Source organism: Benincasa hispida, chromosome 2, assembly GCF_027475165.1.
Source record: "Benincasa hispida cultivar pf3 chromosome 2, pf3_genome.v1.1, whole genome shotgun sequence".
NCBI classification, from domain to species: Eukaryota; Viridiplantae; Streptophyta; class Magnoliopsida; order Cucurbitales; family Cucurbitaceae; genus Benincasa; species Benincasa hispida.
Window position 1 is genome coordinate 38,696,200 of NC_143479.1, and position 19,544 is coordinate 38,715,743.

Here is a 19,544-nt window from a genome sequence, read left to right on the forward strand (position 1 = left end):
AATATTCTAACATACATATATACATACATATAATTGGTCGGGGCGAAAGTTGAGGATGGGTAATATAATCCATGTTCCCAGTCCCCTATTGCCAATGGGGAAAAAATGTTCCCCGCTTCCTCCCATATTTGTTGGGATTTGCGCCCTAAAACCTCGAAATTTATTAGTTTATTAATTTAATTATTGATTATGCAATATTAATTTATCCATTAACTGTAAAAATCCAAGGTTATTATATATAATCTTGAACAACATGTAGTTGATGTGGAGACATGTGAGTGAGGGTATCATGTACAAATAATTTGTATAAGACCGGATCGCAAAATAATTAATCTCTCTTTGTAAATCTGTTAATTGATGAGATTAATATTTCATATGATGATCATGTGCGACTTGATCTTAATCTTGAGTGATTTATGAACTCATGTTTGTAAGGCCAGTCCTTTTTACACTGTTGAGAGTGGTCCGAGTTGCGTACTGAATAAACCTACCATTTTGAGGACTTGATTAAATGGGTAGTTGGGAACATAACTTCACAAGATGGAACTCATTCCTTCCTGTATAGGGTAAGTAGATGAGTAGTTCCCTTAAGTGTTAATTTCAGGTCTTGAACACTAATGCAACATAATAGTAGAAAAAATAGAAATCAATATTTCTAAAATCATTTCACCGGTTTAGATAAAGGTAAATTCATACTCCACAGATTAGTCAAAAAGACTATCTAATAGTTGGTTTTATGATTTAAATTATAATTTTTTTTCTTTAAGATTAACATTTAAACGTTATCCATTCTATCTAAAATAATGTCAATAGTTTCATTTGATGACACCAATCCTTTCGGTTCTTTTTAATTTTTACGATAATTAATGTTGAAGTTAGGTTTTTGAAATGGAATAATCACTTCTATTTGAGTGTTTAAAAGTTTGAATTCAAATTTTTGTGTTATTTATATGAATATTTTGTAGAGAATTTCTTATGTTTTGAGAATGAAAAAGAATTGGAAGTTTTTTTTTTTGTTTTTATCTTAGAAAAGTTAGAAAAATGTGTTTAATTGAAAATTAAAATCAACAATAGCAAAAAGAAAAAAAGACAATCAATTTGATTTATGAAAATAGCACCATATACCCAACCCAACCAAACTCACAACCAACAATAATTACCAACTCAACTCAACTTTGCCCACCAAACACAGACAATATATCTCTCAGATAATTTAACTCTCCATATAATAATAACTCAACTCTTTATCGTTAAACGTCCCCCGAGATACTTTTTTGCCCAAAAAAAAAAACCCCTTGACAAGGGAATGTCATGTATGGAATTACCCATATGTATTTGGATGAATTGAACGCATGTTTTATTTTCACTAAGCATTTAAACAACGACGCATTTTGATTTTTGATAAAAGTCTTGGGAGTGCTTCGTTTCATTTCCATTTTCCCCCATTTTTAATCGGCGTCGCTTGGACTGCTTAGTACAGGTAAACGCAAACTATAAAGCGACTCGGACCCTTTCTCAGCGACAATTTCTGAATCCCTTTTGCGATCAATGATGGGTCATGATCGTGGATCCTCTACAGTCGCTGCTGCTAAATTCTTTAGCTTCTCTGGGAGATTCACGATTCCAATGCGATTGCAGCTATTCTGTATTGTTTTGCTGGTAACATTCCGTCGCAATTTGTTTCTTTTCTGTTTTCACTACAATGGAAATTTTATGGTTGATAATCTCGTTTGTCATACATTGGAGATTCGTTTAGGATTTCTTTTAGGGGTATGTATTGCTTTCATTTGTTGTTTTAAGCTATTTTGTTCATGAAGTTGAATAAACCTGTTATTGGAGATTAATCTCGTCTTGGAGAAGGAAATTGATGAAGGAAGTGAAAGACCGAGACTGAGATACCCGAATTTTGCATTATTGATGATGTAAAAGAAAATAGTAAAACATACCACAATTCATGAGATTTCTTTTTGAAAGGAAACAAAATTTTTCGAAGAAATTAAAAGAGACTGATGCAGTACAGTGAAACAAAATAAGTAAAGTGAAGTAAATACAACCAAATAAAACCCATGATTGGACTTGTCCAAAAAAGTAGAACAACAAGAAATACAACCCATAACAGAATAGGATGGCTCTTGATAGAAGACCACCAAATCTGAAACTAAGAGAACCAACAACCATGTGATGAGATCAAAATCGAGACAAAAGACCAAAGGAACTTGGAGAAGCGAGAAACCACCACCAACTTTGACAGCTTTGAGAAAAGGCCACTCCCATTAAGCAAAAGAAATAACATCAAGCTGCCATAGAATTTGAAGTAGAGGTTAGAAAGCTCCAACAGGAGTTGTTGAAAATTTTCAATGTTCCGCTTGGGGTACTTTATTTGCACAGATGCTATTGATATGTAAGAACAACAATTGAAATAGAAATTAATAGAAAATACATAAAGAGCGTTGACGAGTTCTGAGCATTTCAAGACACCAAATTCCCAGAATCAGATTATCTTCAACCTCTTCATCATGTTGTATTTGCAACTACTTTTCCCATAATCAAAATTAGTCTTTCCTGTTGGTTATGGCATTTTTGGTTAGTTGATTTTATGTTTGGTAGTTGTTAATTTTCTCCCACTGGGTGATTGTTTCCTTGAACATTATGTGTCTTTTCATCAACCCATGAAAAGTTGTTTCTTGTTAGAAAAAAGGATTTTATTTTATTTTTTTTTAAATTTGGCAAGAAAAGTACTTAAGCACTCCCTCTAACAGTGTGACGAATATTTGTGTTAAAGCACATCGTTCTCATATTTTATTGGATAAATCTGGTCTGTTGGGAATGAGTCAGAAAGTGCACAACCTTGAACGAGTTTCCAATAGCTGCTGCTTCATCTAGAACACTGATGACCCATTTAGTTCTTTTAATAATAGAATGGATAATAACCTCTGGGAAATGGTTAGCGTGTTAACTTACGAATACATTTGTATTAACTTCTTGCATGTGCTCTCATCAGCTTTTAGCAGCAAGACCCTTTGCATCTTCCTCTGGAAATCGTAAAAGTGGAAAGTCCTCTGTGTTCTCCTTGTTTAACCTTAAAGATAAAAGTAGGTTTTGGAGTGAGACAGTCATACGTGGTGGTATGTCTAACTTTCTTATCTTTTGTTACTTCAAAGCTTATATATGTTCTCTAATCATGGTTATTGCTAGCGAGTTGTTTTTTTTTTTGTTTTACTCATTTAACACATTGCTTATTCATTTGTTTAGATTTTGATGATCTGGAATCATCCACCACTGAGAAAATGAGTGTTGTTAACTACACGAAGGCAGGTAATTGCATGCATCTAACTATTGAAGAGTTTCTGTTTTGTCAATGTAATAAGTATTATGAGAGTTGGGGGCTTTTGGCCCTTTTTTATGTTTATGTTACGTTGAGCATGGGATTTGGTTAGATGTCACATAAGTGGAGGAGCTCGTGGAGTGAGGTAAGAAAATTTGAATTTTTACTGGGATGAAACTCTAGTTGGGATAGCTCCAAGTCTTTCAAAATCTCGAAGGACTTAATGCAATAGTCTTTAGACCTATCACAACCCAGCAACACCGATGGATTCATGGCAAATACAGAGCCATCTGAAATGTCTTGTAACCTCTCCATTTGGGAAATAGCTCACCCTGCTGATTTTTATCTACATTCTTGAAATTGTTATATTCATTTCCCTTTCATTTATTTGCCTGATTCTTCTTATAAATGAACATGTAGAAAGTTTTCTAAATCTTCACTCAGTGATATATGTTTTTGGAGGGGAGATCTTTAGCTTGGTTGTTGGGTTTTACAGAATTTATTATTTCATCTTATATCTTCCTTTAGAAAGTCTCCAGTACCTGTAAAAGATAATCTGAAATAAATGTGTAGTTTATGGAACTAGTTAGATCTCGAGTTGGTATGGTGTAAAATATCTTTTGTATCATCATTCGAGCATCAGTGACAAGGGAGTTGAATTATATGTCTGTTACTCATTGCATATAATTATTATTTAAACCATTTATTCTTTTTGGTAATTTCCTAATCCTTCCTGGGTCTATGCCAAACCTCATCCTTTTGTACATCTCTTTCTTCAATAAATTTCTGATCAAATTTCTTGAAGTCTACTGTAATATGATGTGAGATCAATACGATGAAAAAGCAAGAGCACCATTAGAAGTCTCTTTTTCACGTCCATCTTCGATTGCAGGTAATGTAGCAAATTACTTAAAGCTTCTTGAAGTTGATTCCCTGTATCTCCCAGTCCCTGTGAATTTCATTTTTATAGGATTTGAAGGGAAAGGTAACCATGGTATGTGATGCTCCTGATTATGAATTGTTTAATGGTTGGACTTTTAGCTTTGGTTCTGAATTGCTATGTGGATATCTAAGAGTTCTCTTTCTTGTTAGAATTTAAGCTGCATCCAGAAGAGCTTGAACGTTGGTTCATGAAACTTGATCATATCTTTGAACATACACGGATTCCGCAAGTTAGGGAGGTGCTAACTCCTTTTTATAAGATCAGTGTGGACAAAGTTTTGAGGCACCAACTACCCCTTGTCAGTCACATAAACTACAAGTAATGCTGTACTGGTACTTTGTATATTATGGGAGCCAAAGTTGGCACATGCTTCTTTGAGAAAGTTAAATTTCTTATTCTTAGTCATAAGTTAGTAAATGATAATTTAGCCCATGCCTACGAAGTTTGAAATGAAATCCTTAATCCTCTCATGAAAAATGTTGTTGAAATTTTGCAGTTTTTCTGTTCATGTAATACAAACGGGCGAGAAGGTTACTTCAATCTTTGAGCTTGCAAGGAATGTCTTATCTCGCAAAGATGATGTATCCAATAATGGGTAATTTTGATAGTATTATACTATTTTTAGTTTTATCATTTATTATCTCATTATATTCACATTGTTGAAGCTGTTTGAGCAATATTGGCTTTGGCTTTATTTTTTTCATTATATTTTTAATTTTAAATTTATTTATTATATATGTATATATTTTTATAGTTTGGCTCTTCTGGCTGTTAATTGTATCTCATGGTTGCAGGGATGAGAATGCTCTTTGGCAAGTAGACGTGGACCTGATGGATGTTCTTTTCACTAGCTTTGTGGAGTACCTTCAACTTGAAAATGCTTATAACATTTTTATTCTAAATCTCAAGCGTGATACAAAAAGGGCCAGATATGGATACCGGTGTGTAAATTTCTTAGCAAATCCTTACTGAAATTTTGTTTGTTTGCTTTGTTTCTTTTCTGAACTCTAATACTAGAGATTAACCAGACCGTTGGACCCACAGTGATGGAAACATTTTTTTCCGGTCCATTTTGAATGACCTTGGAATCTGTTAAATATTGCAATCTGATCTGTATCTTATAAAGAAAATCAAATCCACAGAAAGTTTACAATTATGTTCATGGAAAGCAGTTAGAGTATTGGCAGCATATCCTTCTCTGTTAATATTGTGAAAGGAAATTACTTATTTTGAATAAACTGGAATCACACTCTATTTAAATAAAGCCTAAAGGTGTGCATAAGTTTCTTTGTAGATTCTTATGTTTTGTTGCTCTTCTTTTCCTTTGGTGGTGTTTGGAAGTTGGCATTGTCATTTGGGTCTTGTATTAGGCTGCTTTTGCATAGCTTTGCAGGCTAGGAATCCTTTTTGGTTGTTATTTTCTTTTTTGGGAAAATTGTTTAATTGGTCTCTAGGTTGTGAAAACTTACACTTTCATCTCTAAGTTTTAGGAAATATTCCATTTTAGTTCTTTGATGGTTAGTTAACTTGGTAGAAAAGCGATGTGATATTTTATTATAAAATAGGTAATATTGCAATTTTTGAAAAATATATAAAAAGAGATAAGCTATCTATCCCTTTACCCACCCCCTTTCCTTCCCCTTCCTCCTTTCCATCTTTGTCGCCCCCCCTGCTGGGCCCCCCCTGCTGGGCCCCCCCTGCTGGGCCCCCCCTGCTGGGCCCACCCTTTTGGCTCTCTCATCTTCATTAAGCAACATTCGACAGGGGTGAGGCCCACAACCTCGCCTTCACATATCCTTTTCTCTATCATTTTCCCTTTTTTACACCCACCATCTTCCTTGAGAAGAACACTCTCTGCCAACATGTCAGTCCACGTGGTTCTTGTTAAAAGGAAATAGATATAGTTTCCATACATGAGCATAGCTTATTGGTAACTAGTATTTGGCATCTATTTCTTGCTTTGAGGTTAGAGATTTAAATCTCCATGCTCACGTTTGTTGTACTAAAAAAAAAGATAGATATAGTTATTGTTGCGTCTGAAGTCTGATAATGGAAGACTGTATGATAAATCTTCTAATAATTTCAAGCACCATGGTAAGCTGAACCTTCCAGTTTTTGCTTGATCGTGGTTTCTTCTTGGTTTTGTTTTCAGATTGCTGTAAATCCACATGTACAAATCATGCAAGCAGCATAAATAATTTATGACTTGCACCATTATGATACATGAATGCAAAAATATAAGTGATTTGAATATAGATTTCTTTGACTCGGATAACTTGAATAGAAGAAAGGTTTGTGGAGTGAACCTTGTCAGATGTTAATGTGTTGAAACATGAGAGATATTATGGTATTTTCTCGTTCTGTTTCATTATTGATTATTCTAATACTATTGCAGGAAAGGTTTATCTGAATCGGAGATAAACTTTCTTAAAGAGGTATTCACTTTTTTTTCTTCTTCTTTCTATTCTCGTGGCATAATTGGAAAATCTTTCTGTAACCTACTTTTGGGTTTTGAGGCTATTTGCCACCCACTTTTGCCATTTGTATATTTTATTTTGTTAAAAGAGAGAAAAAGAGAAAGAGGAGACACAAGGTTTACGTGGAAAACCCTAGAACAGGAAGAAAAAAACCACGATAGAGAGCCTCCGTTTTATTAATTTTTCATCATATGAGAGATACAAGAGGATTCTTATTTATAGGCTCCAACAAGCCTAAATACATTAAAGGAAAGAAAAAATAGGGTAAAGTAAATAACTATAATACCCCTTGAGACTATAAACAATCAACTAAGTCCCTTATTTCCAACATTCCTCCTCAAGTTGGGGCGTAGATATCAATCAAACCCAACTTGCTAACGCAAGAGTCAAAATTTTGTCTGAGTAACCCTTTAGTGAGAATATCTGCAACTTGTTGATTTGATGGAATATATGGAATACAAAGACTGCCATTGTCCAGTTTTTCTTTTATAAAGTGTTTGTCAATTCCCACATGTTTTGTTTGATCATGTTATACTGGATTATTGGCGATGCTTATAGCAGCTTTTATTATCACAATAGAGTTTCATAGGTAAGATACCATCTTGATGAAGATCAAACAGTACTTTCTTCAACCAGATTTCTTCACAAATTTCCAAACTCATAACTCTGTATTCAGCCTCTGCACTACTTCTAGCAACTACACTTTGCTTCTTATTTCTCCAAGTAACCAGGCTACCCCACACAAAGATACAGTACCCTGAGGTAGACTTTCTGTCAGTCACCGATCATGCCTAGTCATAGTCAATATAGGCGTCAATGCATTTCCTATCAGTTTTTCTGAACGTTAGATCTTTACCAGGAGTGCTTTTCAAATATCTCAGAATTCGATTCACAACTTCCATACCTTCTTCATAAGGTGCCTGCATAAACTGACTGACAACACTGACAACATAGGAAATGTCTGGTGGTATGTGATAAGTAAATTAACTTTCCCACTAGAGGTTGATACCTTTCTTTATCAACTGGAACTTTGTTAATAGAATCTCCCAGTTTAGCATAGGAGTGTCAGTAGGTCTATATCCAGTCATATCTATTTCTTTTAACAAGTCAAGAATGTACTTCTGTTGTGAGACAAAGATTCCTTCTCTTGATCTAGCCACTTCCATTCCAAGGAAATACTTTAGATTCCTGACGTCTTTGATTTCAAACTCGTCTGCCATCTTCTTTTTCAGTTTGGTGATCTCATCAATATCATCTCCTGACAAGACAATATTATCCAGATACACGATTAGGACAACAATTTTTCCAGACACTGACCTTTTTGTGAACAATGTATGGTCAAAGTGTCCTTAAGTGAACCTTTGGGACTTAACAAATGTAGTAAGCCTTTCAAACCAAGCTTTCGGGGATTGTTTCAGACCATACAAGGACTTCCTGAGTTTACACATTCGATGATCAAACTGAGCTTCAAAACCTGGAGGAGGGCTCAAGATATACATCTTTTCTAAATCACCATTTAGAAAGGCATTTTTCACATCAAGTTGGTGAAGAGGCCAATCTTTATTTACCGCAACAAAGAGAAGAACTCTAATCGTGTTGAACTTTGCTACAGGAGAGAAAGTTTCCAAATAATCTACCCCATAAGTCTGAGTAAACCCTTTTGCTACAAGTCTGGCCTTGAACTTGTCTAAAGTACCATCAGATTTATACTTTAAAGTGAACACCCACTAGCACCCAACTGTTTTATGTCCTTTTGGGAGAGTAACAAGGACCCACGTATTATTCTTTTCAAGAGCTCTCATTTCTTCCATAACGGTAGTCTTCCACTCTGGAACCTCCATGGTCACATGTATGTTTTTTGGTATTGTTGTTGTGTCAAGCCTGACAGTGAAAGCTTTGAACTTAGAAGACAGATTAATGTAAGATAGAAAGCTATACATAGGATACTTAGTGCAAGACTTGGTGCCCTTTCTCAAGGCAATTGACATGTCAAGAGAAGCATCGTAATCTCTAGGGTTGTCTGACTTCTCATCTGCTTTCTCACTTGTAGGATTCTCATCGCATGTTTCAGACTGAGGTAGAATTTCATTCTCTTGTGTTTCTGTTGCAGTATCATCACCATATGGTACTCTGTTATTTTCCAACATATTTATCAATGAAATCTCTGTTTTCTTTGAAGATTTTATTTAAAGAACAACAAAATTTACAAAACTTCTTCATATGTAAGAAGTGTGGACATGAACACGTGTCTACACAATTTGAACATGCTGGTATGTTATTTTCAAAGAAACATGAACATGCACACCACTGATGCACAAATATTAAAGGTTTTTTCCGTTTCCCTTTTGCTGTGATTAATACTTGGAGAATTTTGAATATCTGGTGCCAAAACTTCTTCAACCACATTGGTCTCTTCATCTTCTAAGACTTTTCGAATTCGAGCTTCATCCAAAGGATTTGTGAAGAGCTTTGCATCTAATGGAAATATGTCCGGAAACAGAGTGGCGAGAGCTGAAACAGAGCCAAAATCTCCAAATTTGATAGGAAATTCTAGGAAATTCTCCTTGATGACTAATGTAGTTGGGATAAAACCACACTTGTTTCTTTCCACTTCAATAATTGATGAAGAACAATCAATACAATTAAGTATCTGATGAAATACTCACAAAACCACCTAATCGAATGCCTGTGGCTTCAAAGACGGAGTGTTTCCAAAATTGCAACGGTAAGATTTTAATGAAAATATTGCCCCCACAGCGTTTGATGAATTCTGAAAGTGAATGCTTCTCTTTGGACCAATGTTCAATTTTTAAATAGAATTTACCATAAAGGTACCATTTTCCTACAAACTTGAAAGAATCGTTATCCTTTCTGAAATGGATCAAGGCTTTATCATCCAAAAAAGGATTACTTGAAACTTCGGACTTGAAATTTTCCTCAATAGCTTCTTTAATGTCCCCCCAATAATTATGAGCCATCAGTTTCGGAACAACCATACTTGATTCGAAATTCAGCTCCAATATTTCTCTTTCTTTTCTAACCCAAAAGGATTTTCTACTTCAACCTTATCATAGCTTTCAAACTTCTGAACAAGTGGGAGGGATGTGCCTAGGTTTTGGCCGTTTGGATTTTGGAGCTTTGTATCTTTGAGCAGTAGTCTCTTTTTAGTCACCTTCTAATGAAAAGTGTTGTATTTTGTTTTTTTAAAAAAAGAATTCTGAGGTATTGCACTTAGTACATTCATTATACAAGGAACAATTTACTTCTTCCCCATGTGCCTAAGTGTGATCAACATGTGCAAAATTTGGAAACGCCAGGAACTATGTTAGCAACAGCATAATACCTTTCTATTTATTTATTTATTTTTACAAGAAATAACTTCTCATAAAGGAAAATGTTCAAAGGATACCACCTCTCAAAGGAAGTGAAAAAGAAAATAGAACTAGAAAACAGAGTAAGAGCTTAAAACAACAATCAAAAGTGATAACCAAGAAAAAAGTAAGATCCATCAAAACAAAGTTCAGCTCCAAAGAAAACTCGAACGACAACCACAGCAGCTGAAAACAGGAACCAATACAAGAATAAGCTGGCACCTTAGCTTAGTACTTGGTATTTGTTAATGTGAATTTCCTTATATCATGCAAGTTTTGGTGTGTTTTTGCCTTGGTACATTATTCTAGTTTCTGCTATTTATAAGTAATTTTTATGATAATATTAATTTTCTTATTGATGAGATTAACACTGATTGATTGATTTCTAATAGAACACACACTTGCAATCAAGAATTCTTCAATCAGAAACTATACCAGAAACCATTCTTGGTATGACCAATTCTTTTTGGGGTTTTTCAAATTTTCCTTCTCTTTATTAGGTATAAGAGTTTACAAAATTCTATGATATTTAATGATTGACAGCTCTTGAGAAGATTAAAAGGCCCTTATATGAAAAGCATCCCATGAGTAAATTTGCATGGACAATAGCTGAAGACACTGATACCGTAAGTATCCTTGTTGATCAGACCGTTGAGATAAAATCCCATTAACTCCACTAACTGACATTTTAAATTTTTGTATGATTTCAAATATTTTATGGTTTATTTGAAGATGGAATGGTACAACATCTGCCAAGATGCCCTAAGAAAAGTCAATGAGTCGTATCAAGGAAAAGAGACTGCTGATATCATTCAAAACAAAGTTTTGCAGGTACATATAACTCACATGTTTTTGTGGCTAAAATATCTTAGACAATAGTTTATGATGATTATTTCCTTCCGGTATGTTCTTATGTTTATTTGATCTAGATATTGAAGGGGAAGGATAGAGAGATGAGGCTTCGTCTTGATAAGGAATTAAAATCTTTTGATTTCAGTGGTTTCGATGCTGAATGTCTCACGGACACATGGATTGGCAATGACAGGTATGTAGTGTCTATGTGTGCATGCACAAAGTATATTATGATTGAGTATTACATCTTTGATATTTGCTTTGCATCAGGTGGGCATTTATTGATCTAAACGCAGGCCCTTTTTCATGGGGTCCCGCTGTTGGTGGTGAAGGTGTACGAACTGAGCTAAGCCTACCAAATGTTGAAAAGACGGTTGGTGCTGTTCAAGGTACTGATGACTTCAGTTTTGCCAAAACATTTTTTTTCTCTCAAATTATGTATAAAACATTTATTCTCATTAAAGAAAACGACTAAACAAACAATAGTTAATATTATTTGGACTTTTTTCCGGCAGAATATATTATACTTCTTCATTTAGAGTCGTAGACTAATGAGAAACTTGACATTTCAACCGAAAGTGAACTTGATGGTTTCCCGAGCCAAGAGAGTTCTCTATTTTTGAGTTAAGCGTCATAATTTTTACCGGTTTACCTATTTCATAATTTTTTATATTCTTTCTAGCAGCTGATAATTACCTGAGCATTTTATCTTGTGAGAACATTTAAGAACCTTATAGTTTATGTTGTTTAAAATGTTCAGTAATTACCAGCCACCATAAATAAAGTAAAGACTTATTTACCTGTTGTTGATAGCATCTTGTGAGAAAGCATTTATCATTTGTTTGGCTTCCCATAGTTTTCTGAGCCAAAAAGTGTTACTTTTAAGTTATAACAACATTATGTCTTCGTACTGGTTTACTGTTACAAAAGTTTTTACTCCATTTCTGGTATGCAGAAATCTCAGAAGATGAAGCTGAAGATCGCCTGCAAGATGCTATTCAGGAGAAATTTGCTGTTTTTGGTGATGTATGAACTTTCTTAAGAAACCAGTAAGCAATTGATAAGGGGAAGTTACAGGGGCCAATTAGAAAGATCCGTTAAATCTTGGACAAATATATATATATTTTTTCCATAACTTCTATCAAGTACAATATAGTTTTTATTCAAGAAGCCTATTTGCTTTATTGGATGCCTCTGTTGAATTTAAAAGTTAAAATCCATGTAGCAAGTTGATGGACAGCTTGCATTTCATGTTTGGTTCAGAATCTTCTTATTGTGGTACTAATTAATTGATAATAGAGAGTAAGTGATAGGATATTAATTAATGAATCAAAAGCAATGTCCATTGATGAAAATAATTACTTGTACCCAGTGCTTAAGCTTCACCGATGTTCCTCAGTAGCTCAGTGGTTTGACCATTGGTCGTATAAGCTACAAGAAAAGCTTAGGGTAATGTTCATTTGTTGAGATACTGGATGCTTACTGTAGGAGGAGAATTGCATGTAAGCAAAAGAAGAATCTTCAGTGAATGGCTACCACGAATCAAAGTTAAACGCATTCTGGATGGTGGTTAAGTAAAGTGAGACCACATAAAGAGCTCTTCTTTCATTCAGTCAGATTGTTGTCCGACCCTTTCTCTTTTTCTTCTCATCTTCATATAGAAAGCCAACCTTCCTCATCCTTCTCCCTTCATTCATTGAATTGGAGGAATCCATAAGCGGCCAGTCCATTATGCATTGCATGAAAGAACCTTTCTTTGTATGACTTCTCTTTTGCCTCAGGTCGAATGAATACAAAAGGGAGATCAATCTACAAAGTGGTCAATTGTCTGGAGAAATTTCTTAAAGACTTCATTTGGGATGGCAACACCTTTAAATCGCTTCTCACTTGGTTGCCTAGAAATGAACTTCTTTACCTACTATGTATGGCAGAATCGGGTTGGATCTTTTTACCAAAAAAGCAACCTCTCCTTGTGAAATGACTTTGGAGATATATCTAAGAAGAAAATGCTTTGTAGAGAAGGGTCATTTGTCCTATTCATGGAGTGGAGCATAGGGGTTTGGAAACAAAAGACAAGAAAGAAGGGAAGACAGCGGTTGGGGAGTAATATTATGAAAAATAGAGAACATTTTTCAGCTTTGTTGAGTTTGTGGTGGGAAATGGGATGAGAATTAAGTTGGGAGAAGACAAGTGGTGTGGGCCAGATACTTTAGCCACAAAATTTCTAGATATATACTCCATTTCCAATAAAAGGGAGCCCCCATTGCAGATTGTTTGGATATCGAACATCAAGCTTGGGACTTGGGGTTTAGGAGACCAACCTCTTTTTGATAGAGAGTTAGGGGAATTCAGTCAACCTTTTGCTCAACTCTTAAATGATTGGATTGTCATTGGGTGGTGGACAATGACCATGATAGAATCAGGTGGAGGATTGATTCAACGGGTTTCTTCATTGCCAATTCGACCTGTATGAAGCTAACCAAGGGGCCACAAAGTTAAACTAATCCTAGGGCGAGTTTAATTTGGAAATTCAAGATTCCAATAAAAGTGAGCTTTCTTACGGTTGTTTGCCTTTAGAAGCTTGAATACCCATGAGAAGCTGCACAAGAAGTCTCAAAATTGGAGAATTTCTCCTATTTGCTGTTTATGCCTTCCAGAGTGAGGAGTCCATTGACCACTTATTTCTACATTGTCCTTTTGCAACCAAAAGATGGTAAGACTATTCTTATTGAGTACAGGGTAGATTTGTGTTTACTAGGAAGATTGATGATTGGCTTATGGAGGCGCTTGATGGTAGGATTTTTGGTGGAAAAGGGAAAGTTCTTTGGAGATATGGTACTGATTCCTTCCTTTGGGGCCTTTGGAAGGAAAAGAATAGCCAGGTGTTCAAAGACAAGTCTTCTTCTTTCGACTTTTTATGTCTTAGTGCAACACAATGCGTCTTGATGGTATACAAATCATACTAAATTCTTTGTAGTTACAGCTTTTTATGAGTATTAAGAATTGCAAGGTTTTCCTTTGTTAATTTTGTGGGGAGGAGTAACCTCTGCCCCTTGCCCTTAGGCTGGTCTTTGGTTCTTATGAGAAATACATGTTTCCGTTTCTTATATAAAATAAAAGAATACATTTTAATTGGATAATATTGTTTTTTGAAGCTGTTTATTAGGTTTTACAGCTCCTGTTTTGAATTGTCAAATGTTTTGGAATTTGCAGAAAGATCATCAAGCCATTGATATTCTTTTAGCAGAGATTGACATATATGAGCTTTTTGCTTTCAAACATTGCAAGGGAAGGAAAGTCAAACTTGCACTGTGTGAAGGTTATTTATTTCTTCCTTTAGAATGCAAGCTTGAATATTAATTTTATATTTTACTTTAATTGATCTTCTTGTTTGATAAATTGTGTTTCAAAAGCATGCACGATATAATTGTTTGATTTCAAAGCGTACAATTTGGTGTTTTTTTGACACAGAACTTGATGAGAGGATGCGGGACTTAAAAAATGAGCTTCAGTCGTTTGACGGTGAAGAATATGATGAAGATCATAAGAGGAAGGCCATAGATGCATTAAAACGGATGGAGAATTGGAACTTATTTAGTGATACGTACGAGGTAAAGGCCAGACTTTTATAGGTTTCGTTATTTTTCACTTTTATGCAGCATTCTTTATTATGTTTTGAAGAAGCGTCGACTCTCAACATGAATGTTTATTGAAAAACAATTGAATGTTTATTTATTTTTTCCTAATTTCTTGTATCAAGCAGGAGTTCCAAAACTACACTGTAGCACGTGATACTTTTCTGGCTCACCTAGGTGCTACTCTCTGGGGGTCAATGAGACATATTATATCACCTTCACTTTCTGACGGGCCATTCCATTATTTTGAGAAAATATCATTTCAATTGTTTTTCATCACACAGGAGGTATGGTTCATAATTCTGAACTTATGGAAGGACCATTGGTGTATATTAATTGTCTCCAAACTCTCTTTGTGCAGAAAGCTAGACACATTAAACAATTGCCCGTGGATCTTAAAGCTATAATGGATGGGCTCTCGTCTTTGTTGTTACCTTCACAGAAAGCTCTATTTAGTCAGACCATGTATGTCGCTCATCATGTAGTTGTACAACGTAGATTCTATATTTTATATTTATATCTTAAATATATAAGATGGGCTTTGGACAATAAATTTTATCATCAAATCTTAAAATGGAATTCTTTGTATAGAAAATATATTTTTTAAATTATTCAGTGCATTTAAAAAAAATTAATATATATTTTTAAAATTATTTATATATTTATGTGAAACTTCCTTACTATAAGACCAAAGAAGTTGGTGAGTAACCACAAAAAGTGTGAATTTAAAACACCACGAAGAAGGCTAGAACAAAATAACATCTTGAATATGGTCCAAATTTCTATTGTTTTTCTAAACAAGAAACAAAACATTTTATTGATGGAATGAAAAGAGACTAAATGACTAATCCTCAAGGATACAAACTCCACAAGGGGAAGAAATAAAGAAAGCAAGGAAACCTAATGAGGAAAACAAACCAAACCAAACCAAAGGATCCAAAAGAAACTAAAGAAAGCCAAAGAAAACCAAACACAATTCTTGAAATGGAAACTGCACTAAAACCAAAAATAAGAAGTGACAGCAACCGGACTTCGAGGCAGCATCAAAGAACCAAAGACCAAAAGTAGCTAAACCCAAAACTCCATAATCGAAAACAACCAGGAGGCAAACAAAGAGCCTGAACCACAAGAACCAAAATAGAACTCTTCATTAGGCACAAAAGTACTGACCCAAAGGCCTTGAGAAAGAAACCAATGATAGGAAACTGTGATAAATATTATTAATCCCGTGACCCGTCCACTGATGCCATCAACAAAAATAGGAATTTCACTCAACTTAAGGCCACAAACTGAATAAGAGAACCAAGTTTGCTTGGAACGGGGAAGGACGCAGAGAAGATTCGTTAGTACAATCCTGAAAAAAAGAAACTAGAGCTCCTGAAAATAATTTTAAGAAATATCGTCTGGAATTTTATTAATGGCGGGCAATATGGACTCCACATTACTCATGCTGACCTTAGAATCAGCATTCCAAAGCATCAAATCCAAAAGGAGAGTTAATAGGAGCCGAAGGATCTTTTGGTGAATGAATGACTCCTTTAGTGAATAAAGAATTAGACAAATCCTTATAGATGACTTGTTGGCTGCAAAAAATGGGACTGGAAACCAAGAAGACGGCGATTATTTAATTGAGGAAATCACAAGACTTATAAACCCTTTTCAAGAACATCTGAGTTTGCATCAGGGTACATAGTTGACTTTTTCCGAGAACATCACTTAGGAAAAACTTCAATATAACCCTCCTTCACTTCACTGCACTGATTGGTAGGGAGGAAACTGCTAAAAGAGACTGATTAGTAGTGACAAAACCGCTAAAAGTGATGATGGGTACCTGATCAATCGACTTCCAAAACACCAACCTCATACTTCGAAGTGATCAAACTAGGATGAATAAATGGATATTTTTGTACAGATGACCATGACTCTTTCTCAGCCCTCTAAATGATTAGTGACCCACCCCACAGACTTATGAAATCTAACCTTATGCTTATGCCAAAGTGCACTACCGTGTTTTATAAGTATGAAATCTAACTTTATCCCGACTCACTTATATCTACCGCACCATCAACAGAGTAAATAGAACAGTTTTGTCTAAAGAATTGGCTTCAATTTGATGGAAGCAGGAATAAAACCACAAGAATTCTTTCTTACTACGATAAGGGCAGAACTATGATTCTAAAACATCTAGGGTTTTAGAAGCAACAGACCATGTAAACACTCACTAATCGCTTTGGAAGTCTAGAATTTTCAATAGTGCAAAGGTAAATTCTTAATCTGAGTCCATCCACCATAGCCTACACAAAATCAGGGTTGCTATGTTTTGCGACAATCCAAGTTTTAAATTTTAAATGAAGAAGCCCAATGTGCACCCATTTTCCATTAGTGTGAAGTCCCCCGAGAATCTTACATCATTCATTTGTAATTGTAATAAAGCTTTTTCAACCATAAAATGGATTGAGCACAAAAGGAACGTTAAAGTGGTCCTCAATGACTTCCTCAATTTCCTTCTAGTCCTTACACGTATTCAACTGGGAGAATTACCATGAGAGAACTCCCATATGAATCAATCACTTTATCTTTTTGAATCCAATGAGGACTTGGGACACGTAGACAGATCACTTTTGGAGGATCACTTGACATGGATGCACTCTTAGAAATGTTCTTAAAAATGGAGATAAGATCTTTCAATATCCTAAAAAGTAAGGCCACCCTGATTAAAACGACCAACAGGCACACAAGTGACCTTTCTTCCACCTGTTATTGGCCATATGATACACTCAATTATCCAATTAGTTACTTGTGTATTCTAGTGGTGCCAAATTCATCCCTCTTTTGCATGAAGAACATTAGAAAAACTACACTCTTCATTAACTCAACCAAAGAATGTCTGAACTAAACAATGTGAGAAAAAGAGAGAAAAATGGGCGACTTAAGATCCATATCTTCAATGAAGATATGTTCTTTGAACCAAATGCAGAAATACATGCCATTACAACAATTACTATGCTTCATGACAAAGTAAATTTGGTAAATGTAGAAACTCACTGATAAAGCCCTATGGGAAAGACCTATGAAAAGTTACGTATCCTTTTCGAAAGAAAAAAAAAAAAAGAAGACTAGAATTCGATACCCACAAAGGAAAAGACCCTTGATTTCAACCATAAATTTGCGAACCAAACTCCATAGAGACGAACGATTGAGGGGCAGATGAGTGGTGGGCAGTCGATGGAGGTGCAACAGACAAATGGCAGGTGAGCGATTGAAAATGGGCGTGAAGGAGGCCAATGGTCTCGAACCAAACGTCTGATGTACAAAAGGGTGGAGGACGGTGCAGGATGGTTGGGAGAGTTTGGGTTGTTAGGTAGAGGGAAGAGAGAGGGAGGAGCATGCCTGTTTGGAACATGTATAAAAAAGACTTCATGTGTGGTCCAAATTTCTATGTGAAACCGAAGATTCTTCTACTCTGTCCAAAGTATCCCAAGGAGAACACACACAAAAAAAAAAAAAAAAAAAAAAAAAAAAGTGGGAGGTTTAAATGAAATATTCATCAGAATATTTCGAAATAGAAGCCAGGGACAAAACACGAAGGGATGGTTCGTGTAGTCTGCTATCCATTTACATTAGGTAGCATGTTCAAGTTAAGATTGTGGTTTGGGTATCTCTTGTGGATGCTATCATTTGTATTAAGATCGCCTGGAGAATTAATCTATTAAAATACCTTAAATTTCTGGGAAAAATTAAAATGCCACGATTCCTTTCTGAAAAGCTAATCAAAACACTGACTTCTATTCCACCTGGAAGTTTAAGAGGAACTTAACCAAGAATAAGCTAACTCCATCCAGCTTCCTACTCCAAAGATCAGGCTCTTCAACTAATTGTTTTTCCCTTCCAGATAAAGCAACAAAGTTGCCCGTTCTTCCATTTCCTTTTCCTAACATGGTCAACTATAGATGGTCACCTGCTGCCAGGAATAGAGGTCAAGCACACCTAGTGTTTTATTGAAGAAACGAAAAGAGTCTAATGCTCAAAGTACAATGAAATAAAATTGTTGGGCTAACCTTAAAAGTATTGGTTCGTACGTAATAGTTCATTTGGATACATTCAATTCATGTGTCTTAAACAATGTTCTGAATGAGCATTTTTCATTTTCAGTTCTGGGATATTGTTCATTTGAATTGTTCACTTGTCTTGTTTTTTATTTTATTTTATTTTCTCTTGAATCCATCTTTGTTTTTCATATCCTGCTATGAGGCCCATGGATATAGATCACAAAACAGATTGATCTTGTTCATGAGAATATTGTCCATATCATGGGTAATGGTGAAGCCACATCCTTCTGGAATGATATTAGGGTAGGAACTTCTCCCTTTAAGAATGCTTTTCCTAGATTATTTGCTCTTTCCTGCCCGGAGTTGGCTTCCATTGCTCATGGTTGGAATCATGAATATGAATCATGAGACCTTGGTTGGAGGCGCAATCTTAATGAAGCAGAGGTTCTTGAGTGGTCTATTTTATTCACTTTGCTATAGCCCCCTTATAGACCTATGGTGGATAATTCATGGAAATGGAACCTTGACAAATCTGGTCAATTCACTACTAAATCACTCACACAACACCTTGCCTCACGTGGAATTGGTCAGAATGCTGCTCTTTGTAAAAATATTTGGAGAGCTCCCATCCCAAAAGATTCGATTCTTTGGGATGTCAGTCATGGTGGAAAAAGGCTTGGATTGTGTCTACCCCATGTTGGTGTGTTCTCTGTCACCAATGTGGTGAAACCATTATGCACATTCTAGTGTTTTCAGACTTTGCCCAATCTTTTTGGATGAGAATCTTTTCCTGCTTCAACAATCATGTGGTATTTCCTAATGACCCCCTCATCCTCTTGAATATGCTTATTATTAGCCATCCATTTAAGAACGAGACAACGATTATGTGGAC

The 19,544-nt window shown here is 35.4% G+C and overlaps 1 protein-coding gene across 7 annotated transcripts in view; it reads left to right on the plus strand.

The window, feature by feature from the left end:
* The first annotated feature begins 1,332 nt into the window (after positions 1-1,332).
* The window catches only part of LOC120072284 (uncharacterized), a 31,050-nt gene continuing 12,838 nt past the window's right edge, over positions 1,333-19,544 (plus strand). For 3 of the 7 annotated variants that reach the window (XR_016527696.1, XR_016527695.1, XM_039024728.2), the window contains exons 1-19: positions 1,360-1,659; positions 3,002-3,125; positions 3,253-3,315; positions 4,218-4,319; positions 4,418-4,586; positions 4,765-4,863; positions 5,063-5,209; positions 6,664-6,703; positions 8,796-8,822; positions 10,509-10,566; positions 10,660-10,742; positions 10,849-10,947; positions 11,046-11,161; positions 11,239-11,357; positions 11,924-11,994; positions 14,182-14,287; positions 14,440-14,579; positions 14,732-14,890; positions 14,965-15,068. Coding sequence is in view for 4 of the 7 variants with exons in the window: in XM_039024728.2 (XP_038880656.1) it covers positions 1,549-1,659; positions 3,002-3,125; positions 3,253-3,315; positions 4,218-4,319; positions 4,418-4,586; positions 4,765-4,863; positions 5,063-5,209; positions 6,664-6,703; positions 8,796-8,822; positions 10,509-10,566; positions 10,660-10,742; positions 10,849-10,947; positions 11,046-11,161; positions 11,239-11,357; positions 11,924-11,994; positions 14,182-14,287; positions 14,440-14,579; positions 14,732-14,890; positions 14,965-15,068 (1,937 nt within the window). In the remaining 3 variants the exon portion in view is untranslated. Of the gene's footprint in view, positions 1,660-3,001; positions 3,126-3,252; positions 3,316-4,217; positions 4,320-4,417; positions 4,601-4,764; positions 4,864-5,062; positions 5,210-6,663; positions 6,704-8,795; positions 8,823-10,508; positions 10,567-10,659; positions 10,743-10,848; positions 10,948-11,045; positions 11,162-11,238; positions 11,358-11,923; positions 11,995-14,181; positions 14,288-14,439; positions 14,580-14,731; positions 14,891-14,964; positions 15,069-19,544 lie in introns of those variants that run through there. The other 4 variants (XM_039024729.2, XR_016527697.1, XM_090310740.1 and 1 more) reach the window with 4 other exon arrangements.